At 38.2% G+C, this 22705-nt stretch overlaps 2 protein-coding genes across 2 annotated transcripts in view; one reads left to right on the forward strand and one right to left on the reverse strand.

Moving 5' to 3' along the window:
- The window catches only part of FBXO33 (F-box protein 33), a 40840-nt gene extending 18348 nt beyond the window's left edge, over positions 1-22492 (forward strand). The window contains exons 2-4 of the mRNA XM_079913686.1: positions 16148-16258; positions 17044-17729; positions 20219-22492. Coding sequence (XP_079769812.1) covers positions 16148-16258; positions 17044-17729; positions 20219-20490 — 1069 coding nt within the window. The 3' untranslated portion in view covers positions 20491-22492. The remainder of the gene's footprint in view (positions 1-16147; positions 16259-17043; positions 17730-20218) is intronic.
- Positions 18615-20194, reverse strand: LOC307182426 (large ribosomal subunit protein bL33m-like). The gene is given in 2 exon segments (XM_079913687.1): positions 18615-19073; positions 19076-20194. Coding segments are annotated over 2 exon segments (192 nt in total). The 5' UTR covers positions 19197-20194; the 3' UTR covers positions 18615-19002.
- Positions 22493-22705: the final 213 nt, after the last annotated feature.

Raw genomic sequence — 22705 nt, forward strand, 5'->3', positions numbered from 1 at the left:
GTCGGGGAGCTAAGATCCCACATGCCTCACGGCCAAAAAACCAAAACATAAAACAGAAGCAATATTGTAACAAATTCAATAAAGACTTTTAAAATGGTCCACTTCAAAAAAAATCTTTAAAAATAAAGAAAAGAAAATAGGAAACAATTAAGGCTTCCATTATTATATTTATCTTATACCAGGTTATCTGTGAAAGAATCCAATAAAGTAAATGAAATTTGCCCATTTGCTTAGAGTTTTACTTGGTATTTATGTAGGTTTTACAGGAAAATACAGCCTAGAAATATAAATTATCCTTAGAGAATCCTAAATTGAAATCACCCTGGGAGCTAGTGTGAACAGTACCAAAAAAAAAAGTGCCAAATATAAGAGGCCTTTTTATTTATTTATTTATTTTTTGGTCTTTGTTGTTGCTGCTCATCGGCTTTCTCTAGTTGTGGTGAGCAGGGGCTACTCTTTGTTGTGGTACGTGGGCTTCTCATTGCAGTGGCTTCTTGTTGCAGAGCAGAGGCTGTAGGCGCGCGGGCTTCAGTAGTTGTGGCATGCGGGCTCATTAGTTGTGGCTCGCAGCCTCTAGAGTGCAGGCTCAGTGGTTGTGGCGCACAGGCTTAGTTGCTCCGCAGTGTGTGGGATCTTTCTGGACCAGGGCTTGAACCCGTTTCCCCCTGCATTAGCAGGCAGACTCTTAACCACTGCACCAGCAGGGAAGTAACTAAGAGACCTTATTTTCTTTGAGAGGTTAACTGAGCAGACAGTCTAGCACTTTTGTGAAGAAAAGGTTGGGCTAGAATTTTTTGAGGATGATTAAACACTATATATATGACAAAGTTCTTTAAGAATTTCCAAAGTAAAGCATTTTAACTTTCACCAGAAACGGGGAAACTCCATGTAATTTATGGGTTTTTGTTTTTGGTTTGGTTTCGGTTTTTGACAGCTTTGCCTTAGGTTGATTAAAAAGTAGCATTTCTGATTTAAAAAAGTCTTTTTCTTAGAATTTGAAGGCTTGCCAACAAAATTGACAAACACTCAACACTCTAGGCCCCAAACAAATTAGGTATTGGTCCTAACATAAATGTACTTAAATTTTGCTTCTCCTTTTACTACTTTTGTGTTAATCTTTATAGTAATCTCTGTCATTAGCCGATGGCTGCTTGTTCTTTCTTAAATTACAGAGAGAAGTAGCTCTTAGAACTTGGCAGTTGTGAGAAGGGGTATACATTCGTAAATGTGGTTAGTATTACATTTTAAGTGTGGACGGGTCATGTATGTAAGTCTAGAGTTTTTGTTGTTTTACTGTTGTGTTTTTTAACATCCCCATAGGACTCTAGGCCTAGGTCAATGGTTCCTGATCTTTTTTGGTTAATCTTTGAGGAGCTGATGAAAGCTAGTGATCCTTCTCCAGAAAGTGCACATAAACACAATGTTTTGTCAACAGTTTCTAGGATGGACTTCAGCTTAAGAGCCTATAAATCCTTTGTATCATTTGGATGTATTTCTTTATGTAATATTGGGGGGGTATTTTTTTATATTTCTTAAAAATTTTTATCACAGTATAGTTGATTTACAATGTTGTGTTAATTTCAGGTGTACAGCAAAGTGATTCAGCTGTATATATACATATATTCATTTCAGATTCTTTACTTATATAGGTTATTACAGGATATTGAGTAAAGTCCCCTATACTATACAATAGGTCTTTATTGGTTATCTATTTTGTATATAATTGTGTATGTTAATCCCAAGCCCCTAATTTATCCTTCCACCCGATGTTTCCCCTTTGGTAACCATAAGTTTGGTTTCAAATCTGAGTCTGTTTCTGTTCTGTAAATAAGTTCTTTTGTATCATTTTTTAATTGGATTCCACATATGAGTGATATCATCGTACTTCATTTCATATAATAATCTTTAGGTCCATCCATGTTGCTGTAAATGGCATTATTTCGTTCTTTTTTATGCCTGAGTAATACTCCATTTTATGTATGTACTACATCTTCTTTATCTATTTATCTGTCAATGGACATTTAGATTTCTCCCATGTCTTGACTATTGTAAATAGTGCTGCAGTGAACACTTGGGGTGCATGTATCTTTTCGAAGTAAGGTTTTTCTCCGGATATATGCCCAGGAGTGGGATTGTTGGATCATATGGTAGCTCTATTTTTAGTTTTTTAAAGTAATCTCCATACTGTTCTCCATAGTGGTTGTACCTATTTACATTCCCACCAACAGTGTAGGAGGGTTCCTTTTTCTTGACACCCTCTCCAGCATTTATTATTTGTAGATTTTTTAATGATGGCCATTCTGGCCAGTGTGCGGTGGTACCTCATTGTAGTTTTGATTTGCATTTCTCTAATAATTAGCGATGTTGAGCAGCTTTTCATGTGCCTCTTGGCCATCTGTATGTCTTCTTTGGAGAAATGTCTATTTAGGTCTTCTGCCCATTTTTTGATTGGATTGTTGCCTTTTTGATATTGAGCTGTTTGCATATTTTGGAAATTAAACCCACGTGGGTCGCATTCTTTGCAAAAATTTTCTCCCATTCCATGGGTTGTCTTTTCATTTTATTTATAGTTTCCTTTGCTGTGCAAAAGCTTTTGAGTTTAATTAGGTCCCATTTGTTTATTTTTGTTTTTATTTCCATTATTCTAGGAGATGGATCCAAAAAATATTGCTGCAATTTATGTCAAAGAGTGTTCTGCCTATGTTCTCCTCTAAGAGTTTTATAGTATCCAATCTTACATGTAGGTCTTTAATCCATTTTGAGTTTATTTTTCTATAAGGTATTAGAGAATGATCTAATTTCATTCTTTTACATGTAGCTGTCCATTTTTCCCAGCACCACTTACTGAAAAGACTGTCTTTTCTCCATTGTATATTCTTGCCTCCTTTGTCATCAATTAGGTGACCATAGGGGTGTGGGTTTATCTCTGGATTGTCTGTCATGTTCCATTGATCTATATTTCTGTTTTTGTGCCAGTACCATACTGTTTTGTTTACTGTAGCTTTGTAGTATAGTCTGAAGTCAGGGAGCCTGATTCCTCCAGCCCTGTTCTTTTTCCTCAAGATTGCTTTGGCTATTCAGGGTCTTTTGTGTTTCCATACAAATTTAAAATTTTTGTTCTAGTTCTGTGAAAAATGCCATGAGTAGTTTGACACGGATTGCATTGAATCTATAGATTGCCTTGCGTAGTATGATCATTTTAACCATGTTAATTCTTCCAATCCAGGGACACAGTATATCTTTCCATCTGTTTGTATCATCTTCAGTTTCTTTCAACAGCTCCTTATAGTTTTCGGAGTACAGGCCTTTTGACTCCTTAGGTAGGTTTATTCCTAAGTTGTTTTTTTTTTTTTCATGTGATGGTAAATGGGATTGTTTCCTTAATTTCTCTTTCTGCTATTTCATTGTTAGTGTATAGAAATGCATCAGATTTCTGTATATTAATTTTGTATTGTACAACTTTACTGAATTCATTAATTATTAGAAAGGTACAATCTCCCAACTGAACCAGGAAGAAATAGAAAATATGAACAGACCAATTACCAGTATTGAAACTGATTCAGTAATTTAAAGACCCTCAACAAACAAAAGTCCAGGACCAGATGGCCTCAAAAGTGCATTCTACCAAACATTTAGAGAAGAGTTAACACCTATCCTCTGAAATTATTACAAAAAATTGCAGAGGAAGGAACTCTTCCAAACTCATTCTATGAGGCCACCATCACCATAATACCAAAATAAGACAGAGGTATCAGACAAGAAAAGAGAACTACAGGCCAATATCACTGATGAGCATAGATGCAAAAATCCTCAACAAAACACTAGCAAAATAACTCCAACAATACATTAAAAGTATCATACACCATGATCAAGTGGGATTTGTCCCAGGGATGCAAGGATTTTTCAATATCCACAAATCGATCGGTGTCATACACCACATTAACAAACTGAAGAATAAAAACCATATGATCGACTTCCGGGAAGATGGCAGAAGAGTAAGACGCGGAGATCACCTTCCTCTCCACAGATACACCAGAAATACATCTACGCGTGGAACAACTCCTACGGAGCACCTACTGAACGCTGGCAGAAGACCTCAGACCTCCCAAAAGGCAAGGAACCCCCCACGTACCCGGTTAGGGCAAAAGAAAAAACTAAACAGAGACAAAAGGATAGGGACGGGTCCTGCACCAGTGGGAGAGAGCTGTGAAGGAGGAAAAGTGTCCACACACTAGGAAGCCCCTTCGTGGGTGGAGACTTCGGGAGGCGGAGTGGGGGAGCTTGGGAGCAGCGGAGGAGAGCACAGCAACAGGGGTGCGGAGGGCAAAGCGGACAGATTCCAGCGCAGAGGATCGGGCCGACCGGCACTCACCAGCCGAGAGGCTTGTCTGCTCGCCCGCCGGGGCGGGCGGGACTGGGAGCTGAGGCTCCGGCTTTTGTCGGAGCGCCGGGAGAGGACTGAGGTTGGCGGCGTGAACACAGCCTGCAGGGCGTTGGTGCGCCGCGGCTGGCCGGGAGAGAGTCCGGGGAGGAGTCTGGACCTGCCGAAGAGGCAAGAGACTTTTACGTCCCTCTTTGTTTCCTGGTGCGCGAGGAGGGGGATTAAGAACGCTGCTTGGGAGGGCTCCGGGGACGGGCGCGAGCCGCGGCTGGGAGGGCGGAGCCCAGAGACGGACATGGGACGCTGAGGCCGCTGCTGCCGCCGCCAGGAGGCCTGTGTGCGAGCACAGGTCACTATCCACACGCCCTTCCGGGGAGCCTGTGCAGCCCGCCACTGCCAGGGTCCCGGGATCCAGGGACGGCTCCCCCGGGAGAGCGCACGGCGCGCCTCAGGCTGCAGCGTCACGCCGGCCTCTGCCGCTGCAGGCCCGCCCCGCACTCCGTGACCCTCCCTACCCCCCGGCCTGGGTGAGCCAGAGCCTCCGAATCAGCGGCTCCTTTAACCCCGTCCTGTCTGAGCAAAGAACAGACGCCCTCTGGCGACCTACACGCACAGGCGGGGCCAAATCCAAAGCTGAGCCCCTGGGAACTGTGAGAACAAAGAAGAGAAAGGGAAATCTCTCCCAGCAGCCTCAGAAGCAGCGGATTAAAGCTCCACAATCAACTTGATATACCCTGCATCTGTGGAATACCTGAATAGACAAGGAATCATCCCAAATTAAGGAGCCCTGTGGATGAAAGGCTCTTGGTGCTGCAGCCAGGAGTCAGTGCTGTGCCTCTGAGGTGGGAGAGCCAACTTCAGGACACTGGTCCACAAGAGGCCTCCCAGCTGCACATAATATCAAACAGCAAAAATCTCCGAGAGATCTCCATCTCAACGCCAGCACCCAGCTTCACTCAACGACCAGCAAGCTACAGTGCTGGACATCCTATGCCAAACAACTAGCAAGACAGGAACACAACCCCACCCATTAGCAGAGAGGCTGCCCAAAATCATAATAAGTCTACAGACACCCCAAAACACACCACCAGACGTGGACCTGCCCACCAGAAAGACAAGATCCAGCCTCATCCACCAGAACACAGGCACTAGTACCCTCCACCAGGAAGCCTACACAACCCACTGAACCAACCTTAGCCACTGGGGACAGACACAAAAAACAACAGGAACTACGAACCTTCAGCCTGCAAAAAAGGAGACCCCAAACACAGTAAGATAAGCAAAATGAAAAGACAGAAAAACACACAGCAGCTGAAGGAGCAAGATAAAAACCCACCAGACCTAACAAATGAAGAGGAAATAGGCAGTCTACCTGAATAAGAATTCAGAATAATGATAGTAAGGTTGATCCGAAATCTTGGAGATAGAATGGACAATAGAATGGACAAATTGCAAGAATCAGTTAACAAGGACCTAGAAGAACTAAAGATGAAACAAGCAACGATGAACAACACAATAAATGAAATTAAAAGTACTCTAGATGGGATCGATAGCAGAATAACTGAGGCAGAAGAACGGATAAGTGACCTGGAAGATAAAATAGTGGAAATAACTACTGCAGAGCAGAATAAAGAAAAAAGAATGAAAAGAACTGAGGACAGTCTCAGAGACCTCTGGACAACATTAAACGCACCAACATTCAAATTATAGGGGTTCCAGAAGAAGAAGAGAAAAAGAAAGGGACTGAGAAAATATTTGAAGAGATTATAGTTGAAAACTTCCCTAATATGGGAAAGGAAATAGTTAATCAAGTCCAGGAAGCACAGAGAGTCCCATACAGGATAAATCCAAGGAGAAATACGCCAAGACACATATTAATCAAACTGTCAAAAATTAAATACTAAGAAAACATATTAAAAGCAGCAAGGGAAAAACAACAAATAACACACAAGGGAATCCCCATAAGGTTAACAGCTGATCTTTCAGCAGAAACTCTGCAAGCCAGAAGGGAGTGGCAGGACATACTGAAAGTGTTGAAGGAGAAAAACCTGCAACCAAGATTACTCTACCCAGCAAGGCTCTCATTCAGATTTGATGGAGAAATTAAAACCTTTACAGACAAGCAAAAGCTGAGAGAGTTCAGCACCACCAAACCAGCTCTACAACAACTGCTAAAGGAACTTCTCTAGGCAAGAAACACAAAAGAAGGAAAGGACCTACAATAACGAACCCAAAACAATTAAGAAAATGGGAATAGGAACACACATATCGATAATTACCTTAAATGTAAATGGACTAAATGCTCCCACCAAAAGACACAGATTGACTGAATGGATACAAAAACAAGACCCATATATTTGCTGTCTACAAGAGACCCACTTCAGACCTAGAGACACATACAGACTGAAAGTAAGGGGATGGAAAAAGATATTCCATGCAAATGGAAACCAAAAGAAAGCTGGAGTAGCAATTCCCATATCAGACAAAATAGACTTTAAAACAAAGACTATTAGAAGAGACAAAGAAGGACACTACATAATGATCAAGGGATCGATCCAAGCGGAAGATATAACAATTGTAAATATTTATGCACCCAACATAGGTGCACCTCAATACATAAGGCAAATACTGACAACCATAAAAGGGGAAATCGACAGTAACACATTCATAGTAGGGGACTTTAACACCCCACTTTCACCAATGGACAGATCATCCAAAATGAAAATAAATAAGGAAACACAAGCTTTAAATGATACATTAAACGAGATGGAGTTAATTGATATTTATAGGACATTCCATCCAAAAACAACAGAATACACATTTTTCTCAAGTGCTCATGGAACATTCTCCAGGATAGATCATATCTTGGGTCACAAATCAAGCCTTGGTAAATTTAAGAAAATTGAAATTGTATCAAGTATCTTTTCTGACCACAACGCCATGAGACTAGATACCAATTACAGGAAAAGATCTGTAAAAAATACAAACATATGGAGGCTAAACAATACACTACTTAATAATGAAGTGATCACTGAAGAAATCAAAGAGGAAATAAAAAAATACCTAGAAACAAATGACAATGGAGACACAACGACCCAAAACCTGTGGGATGCAGCAAAAGCAGTTCTAAGGGGGAAGTTTATAGCGATACAAGCCCACCTTAAGAAGCAGGAAACATCTCGAATAAACAACCTAACCTTGCACCTCAAGCAATTAGAGAAAGAAGAAGAAAAAAACCCCAAAGCTAGCAGAAGGAAAGAAATCATAAAAATCAGATCAGAAATAAATGAAAAAGAAATGAAGGAAACAATAGCAAAGATCAATAAAACTAAAAGCTGGTTCTGTGAGAAGATAAACAAAATAGATAAACCACTAGCCAGACTCATCAAGAAAAAAAGGGAGAAGACTCAAATCAATAGAATTAGAAATGAAAAAGGAGAGGTAACAACTGACACTGCAGAAATAAAAGAGATCATGAGAGATTACTACAAGCAACTCTATGCCAATAAAATGGACAATCTGGAAGAAATGGACAAATTCTTAGAAATGCACAACCTGCCAAGACTGAATCAGGAAGAAATAGAAAATATGAACAGACCAATCACAAGCACTGAAATTGAAACTGTGATTAAAAATCTTCCAACAAAGAAAAGCCCAGGACCAGATGGCTTCACAGGCGAATTCTATCAAACATTTAGAGAAGAGCTAACACCTATCCTTCTCAAACTCTTCCAAAATATAGCAGAGGGAGGAACACTCCCAAACTCCTTCTACGAGGCCACCATCACCTTGATACCAAAACCAGACAAGGATGTCACAAAGAAAACTACAGGCCAATATCACTGATGAACATAGATGCAAAAATCCTCAACAAAATACTAGCAAACAGAATCCAACAGCACATTAAAAGGATCATACACCATGATCAAGTGGGGTTTATTCCAGGAATGCAAGGATTCTTCAATATACGCAAATCTATCAATGTGATAAACCATATTAACAAACTGAAGGAGAAAAACCATATGATCATCTCAATAGATGGAGAGAAAGCTTTTGACAAAATTCAACACCCATTTATGATAAAAACCCTGCAGAAAGTAGGCATAGAGGGAACTTTCCTCAACATAATAAAGGCCATATATGAGAAGCCCACAGCAAACATCATCCTCAATGGTGAAAAACTGAAAGCATTTCCACTAAGATCAGGAACAAGACAAGGTTGCCCACTCTCACCCCTCTTATTCAACATAGTTTTGGAAGTTTTAGCCACAGCAATCAGAGAAGAAAAGGAAATAAAAGGAATGCAAATCGGAAAAGAAGAAGTAAAGCTGTCACTGTTTGCAGATGACATGATCCTATACATAGAGAACCCTAAAGATGCTACCAGAAAACTACTAGAGCTAATCAATGAATTTGGTAAAGTGGCAGGATACAAAATTAATGCACAGAAATCTCTGGCATTCCTATATACTAATGATGAAAAATCTGAAAGTGAAATCAAGAAAACACTCCCATTTACCATTGCAACAAAAAGAATAAAATATCTAGGAATAAACCTACCTAAGGAGACAAAAGATCTGTATGCAGAAAATTATGACATTGATGAAAGAAATTAAAGATGATACAAATAGATGGAGAGATATACCATGTTCTTGGATTGGAAGAATCAACATTGTGAAAATGACTCTACTACCCAAAGCAATTCAATGCAATCCCTATCAAACTACCACTGGCATTTTTCACAGAACTAGAACAAAAAATTTCACAATTTGTATGGAAACACAAAAGACCCCGAATAGCCAAAGCAATCTTGAGAACGAAAAATGAAGCTGGAGGAATCAGGCTCCCAGACTTCAGACTATACTACAAAGCTACAGTTATCAAGACGGTATGGTACTGGCACAAAAACAGAAAGATAGATCAATGGAACAGGATAGAAAGCCCAGAGATAAACCCACGCACATATGGTCACCTTATCTTTGACAAAGGAGGCAGAAATGTACAGTGGAGAAAGGACAGCCTATTCAATAAGTGGTGCTGGGAAAACTGGACAGCTACATGTAAAAGTATGAAATTAGATCACTCCCTAACACCATACACAAAAATAAGCTCAAAATGGATTAAAGACCTAAATGTAAGGCCAGAAACTATCAAACTCTTAGAGGAAAACATAGGCAGAACACTCTATGACATAAATCACAGCAAGGTCCTTTTTGACCCACCTCCTAGAGAAATGGAAATAAAAACAAAAGTAAACAAATGGGACCTAATGAAACTTAAAAGCTTTTGCGCAGCAAAGGAAACCATAAAGAAGACCAAAAGACAACCCTCAGAATGGGAGAAAATATTTGCAAATGAAGCAACTGACAAAGGATTAATCTCCAAAATTTATAAGCAGCTCATGCAGCTCAATAACAAAAAAACAAACAACCCAATCCAAAAATGGGCAGAAGACCTAAATAGACATTTCTCCAAAGAAGATATACAGAGTGCCAACAAACACATGAAAGAATGCTCAACATCACTAATCATGAGAGAAATGCAAATCAAAACTACAATGAGATATCATCTCACACCAGTCAGAATGGCCATCATCAAAAAATCTAGAAACAATAAATGCTGGAGAGGGTGTGGAGAAAAGGGAACCCTCTTACACTGTTGGTGGGAATGTAAATTGATACAGCCACTGTGGAGAACAGTATGGAGGTTCCTTAAAAAGCTACAAATAGAACTACCATATGACCCAGCAATCCCACTACTGGGCATATACCCTGAGAAAACCATAATTCAAAAAGAGTCATGTACCAAAATGTTCATTGCAGCTCTATTTACAATAGCCCAGAGATGGAAACAACCTAAGTGTCCATCATCGGATGAATGGATAAAGAAGATGTGGCACATATATACAATGGAATATTACTCAGCCATAAAAAGAGACGAAATTGAGCTATTTGTAATGAGGTGGATAGACCTAGAGTCTGTCATACAGAGTGAAGTAAGTCAGAAAGAGAGAGACAAATACCGTATGCTAACACATATATATGGAATTAAAAAAAAAAAATGTCATGAAAAACCTAGGGGTGAAACAGGAATAAAGACACAGACTTACTAGAGAATGGACTTGAGGCTATGGGGAGGGGGAAGTGTAAACGGTGACAAAGCGATAAAGAGGCATGGACATATATACACTACCAAACGTAAGGTAGATAGCTAGTGGGAAGCAGCCGCATAGCACAGGGAGATCAGCTCGGTGCTTTGTGACCGCCTGGAGGGGTGGGATAGGGAGGGTGGGAGGGAGGGAGACGCAAGCGGGAAGAGATATGGGAATATATGTATATATATAACTGATTCATTTTGTTGTGAAGCTGAAACTAACATACCATTGTAAAGCAATTATACTCCAATAAAGATGTTAAAAAAAAAAAAATCTAGAAACAATAAATGCTGGAGAGGGTGTGGAGAAAAGGGAACCCTCTTACACTGTTGGTGGGAATGTAAATTGATATAGCCACTGTGGAGAACAGTATGGAGGTTCCTTAAAAAGCTACAAATAGAACTACCATATGATCCAGCAATCCCACTACTGGGCATATACCCTGAGAAAACCATAATTCAAAAAGAGTCATGTACCAAAATGTTCATTGCAGCTCTATTTACAATAGCCCAGAGATGGAAACAACCTAAGTGTCCAACATCAGATGAATGGATAAAGAAGATGTGGCACATATATACAATGGAATATTACTCAGCCATAAAAAGAGACGAAATTGAGCTATTTGTAATGAGGTGGATAGACCTAGAGTCTGTCATACAGAGTGAAGTAAGTCAGAAAGAGAGAGACAAATACCGTATGCTAACACATATATATGGAATTAAAAAAAAAAAAATGTCATGAAAAACCTAGGGGTGAAACAGGAATAAAGACACAGACTTAGTAGAGATTGGACTTGAGGCTATGGGGAGGGGGAAGGGTAAACGGTGACAAAGCGATAAAGAGGCATGGACATATATACACTACCAAACGTAAGGTAGATAGCTAGTGGGAAGCAGCCGCATAGCACACGGAGATCAGCTCGGTGCTTTGTGACCGCCTGGAGGGGTGGGATAGGGAGGGTGGGAGGGAGGGAGACGCAAGCGGGAAGAGATATGGGAATATATGTATATATATAACTGATTCATTTTGTTGTGAAGCTGAAACTAACATACCATTGTAAAGCAATTATACTCCAATAAAGATGTTAAAAAAAAAAAACATATGATCGTCTCAATAGATGCAGGAAAAGGTTTTGATAAAATTCAACATTCATTTATGGAAAAAAAAAAAAACTCTCCAGAAAGTGGGCATAGAGGGAACATACCTCAACACAATAAAGGCCATATATGACAGAGCCACAGCAGCTTGGAAACCCTTTCCAGGCCATTATCTGAAGCAGTCATAGTGCTCATCTCATTTTATTCCATTCTTCAGTGATCACATCCTATATTGTTTATTGTCCAGTGTGTGAAAACAGCTGTCTCACATATTTTGTCCACTTTTCTTGTTGTTTACAGTGGGAAGGCAGTTCTTGTAGCTGTTTAATCCTTTGTGGAAGAAAAGCTTCTCACACATGTGTTTTAATACCACAAAGGACAGTGTTACGGTTATACAGTGATAATTAATGGAAACTGGGTTGGAAGGAGAAAAATACTAAGATTGTGTGACTTGTTTAGGACGCTCTGAACATTATTAGAAATCGAATGTGATATCTTTATTTTCTACTTTATATAAAAACTTGTTCTCCAAAAATAAATATTCTTTTAGATACAAGGTCTTAAATTTTCCTTTCTAGAAGAGGCTATCAACATCTGCTCTGAGAAGCAAATCAACCTCTTTATAATTCATGGATGTGGTGGCAACTTCAGAATAAAGAAAGGGTAAAAGGGAAAATACTTTAAAAGCAGTCATAATTATATATATAGCAGTGTACTTTGGAGTCTGATATGGTAGCCATGCTCTCAGGAACAGTTTTATAACCTTTTTTTAAATGGGAAAAAAGATTTAAGTAGGTGTCTTCCTTTGAAATGTTTTTAAGAATACAGTTTCATTGGTAATCACATGGAAAGTTCATTAGGTTTTTTAGAGTGATTAAATTTTTTTTAAGTCAAGAAAATATTAGATTTTTTCCATTAGCAATCCTAATATATTCCTTGACATGTTCTACATTGGTTATTTTATAAGCTTTTACCATTTACCAGTATGATTCTTAATGCTTTTGTTCTTGATTTATGTGGAGTCCTCTTATATCTTAAATAATGACTGTAGCATTTGTTACAAATTTTTTTCTCATTATGTTGGTTTGCCATTTTTAGTATACTATTAAATATCAAGGTTTTTATTTATATATAGTCAAAATTTTACCTTTTCCTTTCTGATTTATTCTATTATTTCTAGGCTTAGAAAGCCTTATCTCAGAAATTAGATTAAAATTCATTACATTTTCATGTACTTTTCATGTACGGTTTTACCTTGACTTTTTAGTATGTAATAATATCTCTGCAAATTATTTTGGTCTATTGAGTCAGAATTGGCTCTAATTTGATTTTTCTCCTAAACTGCTAATCACTTATCCCAATGCCATTTATTAAATATGCCTTTCCCTATTGATTTGTAATACCTTCTTTATCATTTATTAAAATCTTTCATGTAACAGGGTCTACTTTTAGCTATCTGTTCTATTCCATTGATTTGTCTTCTTGTTTTTCTGCTAATACCAATACTGATTTTGATATTGTTGGCCACATAGTACGCTTCACTATCTGGTATGAAAGTCCTTCATCCTTCCTTATCTTGCTAATCAAGAGCCACATCCATTCTCCTCTACCTTTACCTCTCATCTGGAGGCTTTTATGTATTCTCTAGTCCCTTCTGTTACTCCTTTTCATAGCATATTTTTTAAAATATTTGTATCCACTATCTCTATTTCTAAACATCCAATCTGACCTCTTCTCATCACACTGTACAAAACAACTTCCATTCTGATCACCATGTTGCTAAGCCAAAGGGACATACATGTCTAGTCCTCATCTTATGAGACCTCATGACTCTGCTGTGGATCACTTTATTCTCTGTAAAATACTTATCCCTTGGTTTCTGTGACTTCCGTATTTCTGGCTTTTCTCCAACTTCTGACCTCTTCTTTTGAGCCTCATCCTTCTCTAATTATTGGAATTCCTCATAACTTAAATTTTTGCCTGCTTTTCTTCTCATTTATGCTCTTTTCCTAAGCCCCATTCCCCCCATCCATGACTTCAATTATCATCCAGATAACTGCTCAGCTCTAGAACTGGAATAGCCTACTTGACATCTTAATTTGACTATCTTAAAGGCACTCAAGCTCAACATGTGCAAAATAGAGCTCATAATCTAACTATTCTACCACCTCACCTCCACCCCGTAAGCCCCCCAAAGCCCTAATTAATTTCTGATTCATTTTTATGAATCCTTGTCTGAATGAAAAGCTCTACCAGCTATGCAGTTCCACAACCTCAAAAATTTAGGAGTTATTCTTGACTTCTCTCTCCCTCACCCCTTTATAGCTAATCCAGGACCTTTTCCTGTCCATTTTAGTAACTAAATATAGTTTTCAGACTGTCTTTTTTCCTTCACCTCTACCACTAAAAATCCAGTTCAGGATACCATTTTTTAATCTTTATTACTAAAATACGCTCTTAACCAGTTTCCCCACTTAGACTCTGCCTCCTGCCAGGCTATACCAATGCTACAGCAATATTTTCCAGACACAAATTTAATCATTATTATTTCCTGCTTAAAATCATTTGGGGGCATCTCATTATTTTGAAGGCAAAAACCAGAAATTTTTATTTAGCATATAACTCAGTCTACCTCTACAACCTCATTTCACTTTATGTTCACACTCTCTGTATTCTAGATTCCTTTCCTTGAGTGTCTCAAGCTCACTTTGTTCCTTTCAACTTCAGGGGCTCTGCATATGCTTTTCCTTTTCCCTACAACAGCCTCTCCTCATGCTCCTTCTCCTGGTTAGCTCCCACATTTCCTTCAGGTCCCGTTTTTCATCAGTTTATTTAGGGAAGCCTTTTCTGACTTACACAGTGTCAGATACCCCCATTAAGATGTGACACCATGTGCTTGTCCTTCACAGCGCTTGATCCCTGTCATGTCTCTGATGGAGCACACAGTGCCTGGTATTTAGTAGGCCCTCAGAGAAAATTTGGTTGAATGAATAAATGAATTAATGATTTATTCTTCAAGCTAAGTTTTAGAATCATCAGGTTTTTTAGTGAAACTAAGGCTATTAATTTGGGAAAATGTGACATACTATCAAGAAGTGTTATCTTTCGTTTACTTAAATCTTCTTTTGTCACTCTTGTGATTATACATTTCTTATTAAAGTTATCCCAAACTTCTGTGTTACAGATGTAATCTCTAGTGCTTATGTTAAAAAGGAAACAGCAGACCCAAAATGGAGTCACTTATGCTAAACCCTGTGTCACCAAACTAAGACTTAATACCTAGCGCAATTGCAGTTTCAGTCTACCCCAGGAATGTAATCAGTCAACCTGGTCAGCATTAGTAAGGTAATCTGCCCTATAGGCCCTTCAGTTCCCTTTAGGAGGGTGACCATTGCCTGCAACAGTGCATTATTTGCTAATAATTTACTTTTTCTGCCCCCTTTCCACCTTTAAAAGCCTTTCCTTTTCTACAGCTCTGCAGAGCTCCTTTCTGTTTGCTACATAGGATGCTGCCCAATTCATGAATCTTTTTTTTTTTTTTTTTTTGTGGTACACGGGCCTCTTACTGTTGTGGCCTCTCCCGTTGCGGAGCACAGGCTCCGGACGCGCAGGCTCAGTGGCCATGGCTCACAGGCCCAGCCGCTCTGCGGCATGTGGGATCTTCCCAGACTGGGGCATGAACCCGTGTCACCTGCATCGGCAGGCGGACTCTCAACCACTGCGCCACCAGGGAAGCCCCATGAATCTTTTAATAACCAAGTTGATCTTTAAATTTACTCAGTTGAATTTTTGTTGTTTAACCATTATTATTAGCATTTAGGAATTTTTAATCTTTATTCTGTAACCAACTTTCTCCTACTTTATTTAGAATTTTACTGTTAGAAAAATATGTTTTGTAGCTAAAGTTACTAAAATTGAAAGATTTTTACATATTTTTTTTGATAAGCTGTACATTTGGTCATAAAACTGGGGAAGGTTCTCTAGATTTTAGTTAAAGAATATTTCTTACTGAGACGATATCTCCGGGGCAGTGCCCCACCCTTGAGCATTTAACACACTAAGTTAACTGGTTTGGGGAAATTTTATATTACAGTTAACATATATATAAAACTTAGAGCTTAAATAGTTCTTTCATGTGTCATTTTGTTATTTATTCATCCCTAAACCTTTAAGGTAGCTAGTATTATTACTGATAAAGAATTGAGTCCCAGAGACTTTAAGAAGACTTTTTCCTGGTCACTAAAACATTGAGTTTCTGAACTAATTGTTATGCCTCATTCTTTAACGCTTATGCTATTTCTCTTGTATCACATTGCTTTTCATTGTATGTTAAAAGCAATCTGAAAGTACTTAATTGGATTCTAAATTATAAGATAGGAACATCTCTAGAATATTGGATTCTAAGTTATAAGATAGAAACATCTCTAGAATATCCCTTCTGCATATTTTTATTTTTAACATTTATATTTTTATGTTAATTATTTAGACAATTACTTTAAATTACTTCTCTTGTAGGAACCTCCAGAAGTTTAGCCTTTTTGGAGACATAAGCGTTCTACAGCAGCAAGGAAGTTTGTCAAATACATACCTCAGCAAGGTGGACCCTGATGGCAAAAAAATTAAACAGTAAGTTATATAGTTAGTGGAAAGGGACTCATATTAATAACAATTTCAGTTTTTTCTGAAAAATTAGAAGATACAATTAGAAGAGTAATGATACTTTTTTCTGAAAAGAACATCTACCCTGGAAATGTCTTAACTATGAAATACAGTGATCAATACATGCCATTCCATGTCATAAATCTTTCAGACATATCAAAGAATTTACTGGGTAATTATTGCTATTTAAGACTGTTATTACTCTACTTGTCTTTGCTATAACATAAATTGTAAATCATCAGTCTTTTCTGACGTACTGGTGTAAAATGCTCCTTTACTTGAAGAACATATTTCTATATGTTTAATACATCTATTTGTTTAGTACTTCTTATTCATTATATTTTATAACTTTTTTTTTTTTGCGGTACGCGGGCCTCCCACCGCTGCGGCCTCTCCCACCGCGGAGCACAGGCTCCAGACGCGCAGGCTCAGCGGCCACGGCTCACGGGCCCAGCCGCTCCGCGGCACGTGGGACCCTCCTGGACCGGGGCACAAACCCGTGTCCCCTCTGCATCGGCAGGCGGACTCGCAACCACTGCGTCACCAGGGAAGCCCCCCATTATATTTTTATGTGAATTTTAATGATAATATTACTTGTAGGTTGAACAGAAATTAACTAATGAGAGCAAATGGATCTCAACATTGTATGCCATTTAATTCCCTATTTTCAAAAATCAGTGTTAAAAAAAAATCAGTGTTAAAGATTAGAGCTAAGTCTTAACAGGATCGTGTGGCATGTGTTTTCCTTACAGAATTCAGCAGCTGTTTGAAGAAATACTTAGTAATAGTAGGCAACTGAAGTGGCTGTCTTGTGGGTTTATGCTGGAAATAGTAACCCCAACATCACTGTCATCTCTCTCAAACTCTATTGCCAACACCATGGAGCACCTGAGTTTACTGGACAACAATATTCCTGGTAACAGCACCCTTATCACCGCAGTAGAACTGGAGCAATTCGTGAATCTACGCTCACTTGCCCTGGATTTCTGTGACTTTACAGCTGAGATGGCAAGAGTCTTAACCGATAACAACCATGTGCCTTTGCAGCGACTTTCTCTCCTGGTCCACAATGTTTCCGTGATGCACAAGTCTCTGGACAACATGCCAAATGATGAGCATTGGAAAGCCTTGTCAAGAAAGAGCACCAACCTCCGAGTCTATATAATGGCTTTTGATATCAAGAGTGAAGATATGTTAAAGATTCTGAAACCCAGTATACCACTAGAGAGGATTCATTTTGACAGCTACATCACTTGTGTTTCAGGAGCTATTGTTGATCTTATATCTAGGCAGTATGACAAGTTCCTCACTCATTTTATATTAATGAATGATGTGATTGACACATCTGGTTTTCCAGATCTTAGTGACAACCGAAATGAAGATCCGTTGGTTTTATTAGCATGGAGGTGCACAAAGCTCTCTCTTCTGGCAATTCATGGTAGGTGATTTTTGTTCACTATAATTTGATATTGATATTACACCTAAAACATTTTATACCAGTAAAAAGATAGCACTGGCATTTATACTGTCAAGAACTCTTACTAACAAGTTGATACACAGATTTTTATACTTTTTAACGTGTATAAGATATACCACTTTTACAAGTGGAAAGTCATATTTTACCCTAAGTGTAGTGTTTTGTTCCAGCTCTCATGTTACTTTTTTCTTTTACCATGTGATTGATGGTATTCACAAAAATGGCATTTGAAATTATCTAAGAAAATATACATACATATCCACCTGCAGTAGATATATTTCTTTCTCTAATCATAAGAGCTCTTAAAAATATAACACGGAAGGAAGAAGAAAGTATGATTTCTTTCATGCTCACTGCCTAATCTTCTAGATTCTAGGTATCAACATGTTAATTTGTACAGTATTTTTTAAATGATGGTTCTCTTGGCTGGGATATGTTCTTTTCTTACTGGCGGGCCTGTCATCTTGCTGTGAACTGTTTTCATTTGGAGAGCATTCCTCTTCTTACAAGTTTGAAGAACATAATACTTCCTTTCTGTAACTTATAAGACATTTAAAGAATACAAAATAGGAAGTCTCTGTGAACATCTTAAACATACTTTATTATCTCTGTTTCATTATTTTTGAATTAATTTTTTAGCTGCATTTGAGCGGGAGTATATTTTGCTTTTCAAGTTTTGCTTTATGATTTGGCCAGTCATCAGAGGTAATAGCAAAGAATAGATCAGTATTGAAGGTAATAAATAAATAAGGATTTTTTTAATAGGATGAAGAAATGGCAGGTTATTGAAAATTAATTTAAGCCAGTCTTTTTAAACCTTTTATTTTGGGGGGGGGGGGGCGCTGTGCCACGAGGCTTACGGGATCTTAGTTCCCCAACCAGGGATTGAACCCAGACCCTGGCAGTGAAAGTGCCAAGTCCTAACCACTGCACCACCAGAGAATTCCCTAAAGCTTTTTCCTTTTCTTTTTTTTTTAAACAGGCTATTTTAATATTTTTATTAAGGGCTATAAAAATATCCAGAAAGATAAATAAATGTGATGCAATGATATATGTCCTAATATGAAGAACTTTCTTTCACTGCATTGTTTTCCTTCACAATGGCCTTCAAATCACAGGAGGCAGTGATTCCATGCCATTTCCTCTTCTTTCATTACACGCTGCAGAATTTCTGAATCGGTATCCCGCCCTCAGTCTTCTCATTTATAAATCAAATTCATTTTCAATCCATTGTTTAGAGGGAGCGTATTTTTTTCTGTTCCACAAAGAGGACTTTTTTTTTCACTAGTGGATCATAATGCAAGACAGTTTCTCCCGCAGTCGGCTTCTCTTAGTGTTGAAGGAAAAACCTCTTCCAGCTTGGCTCAACATTTTCACCAGAATTGTTTTTGACTTGGTCTTGACAAAGGTGACCGCGGACAGGAACATGGCGACAGCAGCCTCGGTAACAGGTCCAAATTCCTAAAGCTTTTTTCTTTTTTAAGAAGTAAAATGTAGCTACAGCTAAAGCTCCTCCATCTATTCAACTTTATTCCTTTCCAGAGGTAACCACTATTCTAAAGTTAGTACCTATCATTCCTATATCTGTTTTATACTTTACATATTTGCTACTGACAATTAACAGTTTATCTTTAAAGTATCACTTTATAACTTTGGACTGTGAAGCACCATAGGAGATGACTTTTACTAATGAAAAATACCAGTTTACTATGTATTGTTTTGTTTTTTAATTTTTATATATTTTATTTATTTATTTTTGGCTGCATTGGGTCTTCGTTGCTGCGCACGGGCTTTCTCTAGTTGCAGTGAGCAGGGGCTACTCTTCGTTGCAGTGCACGGTCTTCTCATTGCAGTGGCTTCTCTTGTTGCTGAGCACGGACTCTAGGCACGCGAGCTCAGTAGATGTGGCTTGTGGGCTCAGTAGTTGTGGCTCACGGGCTCTAGAGCGCAGGCTCAGTAGTTGTAGCGCACGGGCTTAGTTGCTCTGCGGCATTTGGGATCCTCCTGGACCAGGGCTTCAACCCATGTCCCCAGCATTGGCAGGCGGATTCTCAACCACTACGCCACCAGTGAAGTCCCCTATGTATTGTTAATAGATACATACATATGAAATAAAACTCTTTTTTTTGATACGACACTGTCAGAAGCTATAAAATGATACTTTAAACTTTAAATGTCTTCAGTTTGACTAACTAAAATGATATCAGAATACGATTACAGCACCTATCTGTTCACCAGTCACAGTAATATTCTTGGAGACAGTATCAAGTTTCTAGTCTTTTTTTCCCTGAGCTAAGCAATCATACTTCCTTTCAAATTTCAGTATATTTTTAAAGGCAAAGGACCCCCAAAGTGCTAAGTGAGATACAAATTTGTGGAAAAGACTAACTTATAAAACAGACAAAATAAAATGCAAGGAAATGACTGCTTCTCTTTTGCTTATTTTTAAGGTTACACAGTGTGGGCACACAACCTCATTGCCATTGCTCGTCTTCGTGGCTCTGATCTAAAAGTACTTGAAGTCACTGAAGAAAGCATTGATTTTGACCAAGGTGAACTGGCCGACCAGGATGTGGATCCAGTACATAACCTTATTGAGCAGGTATCCCTGGGCCTAGGTCAACCTTGGCACGCGATCATGGACATCGAATCACTCAGTGTCTTCACTGAACCAAATCGTCATTTTTACAGAGAGATGCAAAGCTTCAGCGAAGACATTTAGCTTTTTTTAAATGTACAATTCCTGTGGTTACATATGCAAGTAGGGTCCTATTACGTTTTTTTTCTTTCAGTAGTGTGAATTAATCCCTTTGTGCTGTGTTTAATCAGTATTAGCTTTATAGAATTATATATGTATATTCTACTTCTTGATCAAAGAACGTAGTCAGGTATTGGTTTAGAAGTTCAAAGTGACAATGTATAGGGCTTTCACGGTTAATGGACTTGTTACCAAACCTTAAGAATATACAACCGAAGGTTGTCTGAGGTTGCTGGCTAACTTTATTTTTTCACTGAGTTACTCTGCCTTTTGATGTTTTTATTCTTTGTGTGTCAGAGCTCAGGAGCCAAAATATTTTTATACATATATAGATATATATCCATAGCCTGGTGGATTTGTATGCAATGCACTGCATTCATTCATTGTGTGATAGCATTTCATTAATTTTTCTTTGAAATGGAAGGAGGGAGGATAATACAATCCCAAATGAGTTATCTTTAACAGAAAAGCCAAGCCTTTAACTTTCATTACATATATAATAGTTGATATCACCAATTACCATTCTCAATTTTGTATAGTACTAGGTTAGAACACTGCTGAATCCTTTTTTAAATGCATTTACATCAATACAAATACTCAAATTATTGGATTTTTTTAAACTATGTCTGACATAATTTAATTCATCAATTACATCATACATTCAAGTTAGCTTTTTAGCCAAGATTTCAAATAGTGGAGGAAGAAAGAAACAATATTCCAGGGTAAAACCTCCTAAATGAATATCAAAACACAGAGTTTGTAAACACACATGGCTTGCAAACAAACATTAGTCGTGAAATCCCTAGCAACAAGTCACTGGATTTTTCTCTGTCAGCGCGCGTGTCAGCTGCCAAAGAATAGATTTAACTGAAGAAGTGCCCACATGCTGGCAGGGGCTGGCCCACTCTGGCCAGCCAGATACTGCTAGATTGTAATATTTAAGGTCGAATTTCGACCTGTGGTACACAGCTGTGCTGTGGCTCAGTCAGCAACCTCAGAACTCTGAAAAACAAAAAAAAAAAACAAAACAAAAAAAAAAGAAAAAAAAACCATGCACCTGTTTCACTGTGAATAGTGAATGTAAAGGAAAGAAAGGAAAAACTGAAAGCTTGTTCTATCACAGGTATGAGCTGCTATGTTACATGAAGAACATTCCATGAAGTATGTTTTAAAACCTTGTTATATCTGAGAGGCTTTAAAAGCCGACTTAACTGTTTCAGGGCAACCGCGGTACAGACGTGGTCTCTGTGAGACTTCCACCTGACCCCAGTTTTAAGTGGTACGAATGTTGTGCATTTAATGTTAAAGGACAGTCTGCAATAATAAAGTAAGTAGCCAACGTGGGTGCCCAGCAGTGCTGAGACCTGGCTGCTCTAGTGTAAGCTTTGGAAACACAATTTATGCAACAAATGTCCAGATATGATTCTATTTATGGAAAAAGTTTATATGTATTTTACAAATGGTTTTACCATCTTATATTAAAATGACCTTTTGACAGGTGTGCACTGTTTTGTCTCCAGTGAGCACATACCATGCGGATTTTATATGTACATCAGTAGTGTGAATCCACTGGCACAGTGTGTGTAAATGCCAGATGTGGTGAGATTTTATCTTATAAATGTGATCAGATAAAATAACTCCTGACAGAAACTGTAAGGAAACCAGCTGAATGTTTGACCTGATGACTGATGTTGTTGTATGGTTTATGTTAAATGTATATTCTTTTAATCAATGAATAAAGCATTAAAAAGTGATCACTGTAACATTTTATTGTTCATGAAGCATGAAAACCTTTAGTGTTAAATAAACTGCAGTAATCCTTATAATGTGTATAGTCATGTTAGCTCCTATTGTATTCTGATGCAGCAAAGCTTAAATTTGAGAATATATCATAAAACCTATAGGCAGAATAATTTGGAGGGTTTTAATTTTTTTTAACTCACTATGGCAAAACATAAGCTTAAAAGCAAACAACAGACTGTTTAGCACAAAATCCAAGTGTATTATGCATTTAGAGTACATTATTTATATTGTAAAACTTAATTTATAGACTATAGGAACTTCTTACTTTTAAAAATTCCTCTACTGGGTGAAGAAAGTACTTCAGTATGCCAGTACTGAATAGTTCTTAAACCCTTATACTGCTTTAGTTTGGCTTTGTCATCTCCATTCTTGGTTG

Source organism: Stenella coeruleoalba (assembly GCF_951394435.1).
Source record: "Stenella coeruleoalba genome assembly, chromosome: 2".
Classification (NCBI taxonomy): domain Eukaryota; kingdom Metazoa; phylum Chordata; class Mammalia; order Artiodactyla; family Delphinidae; genus Stenella; species Stenella coeruleoalba.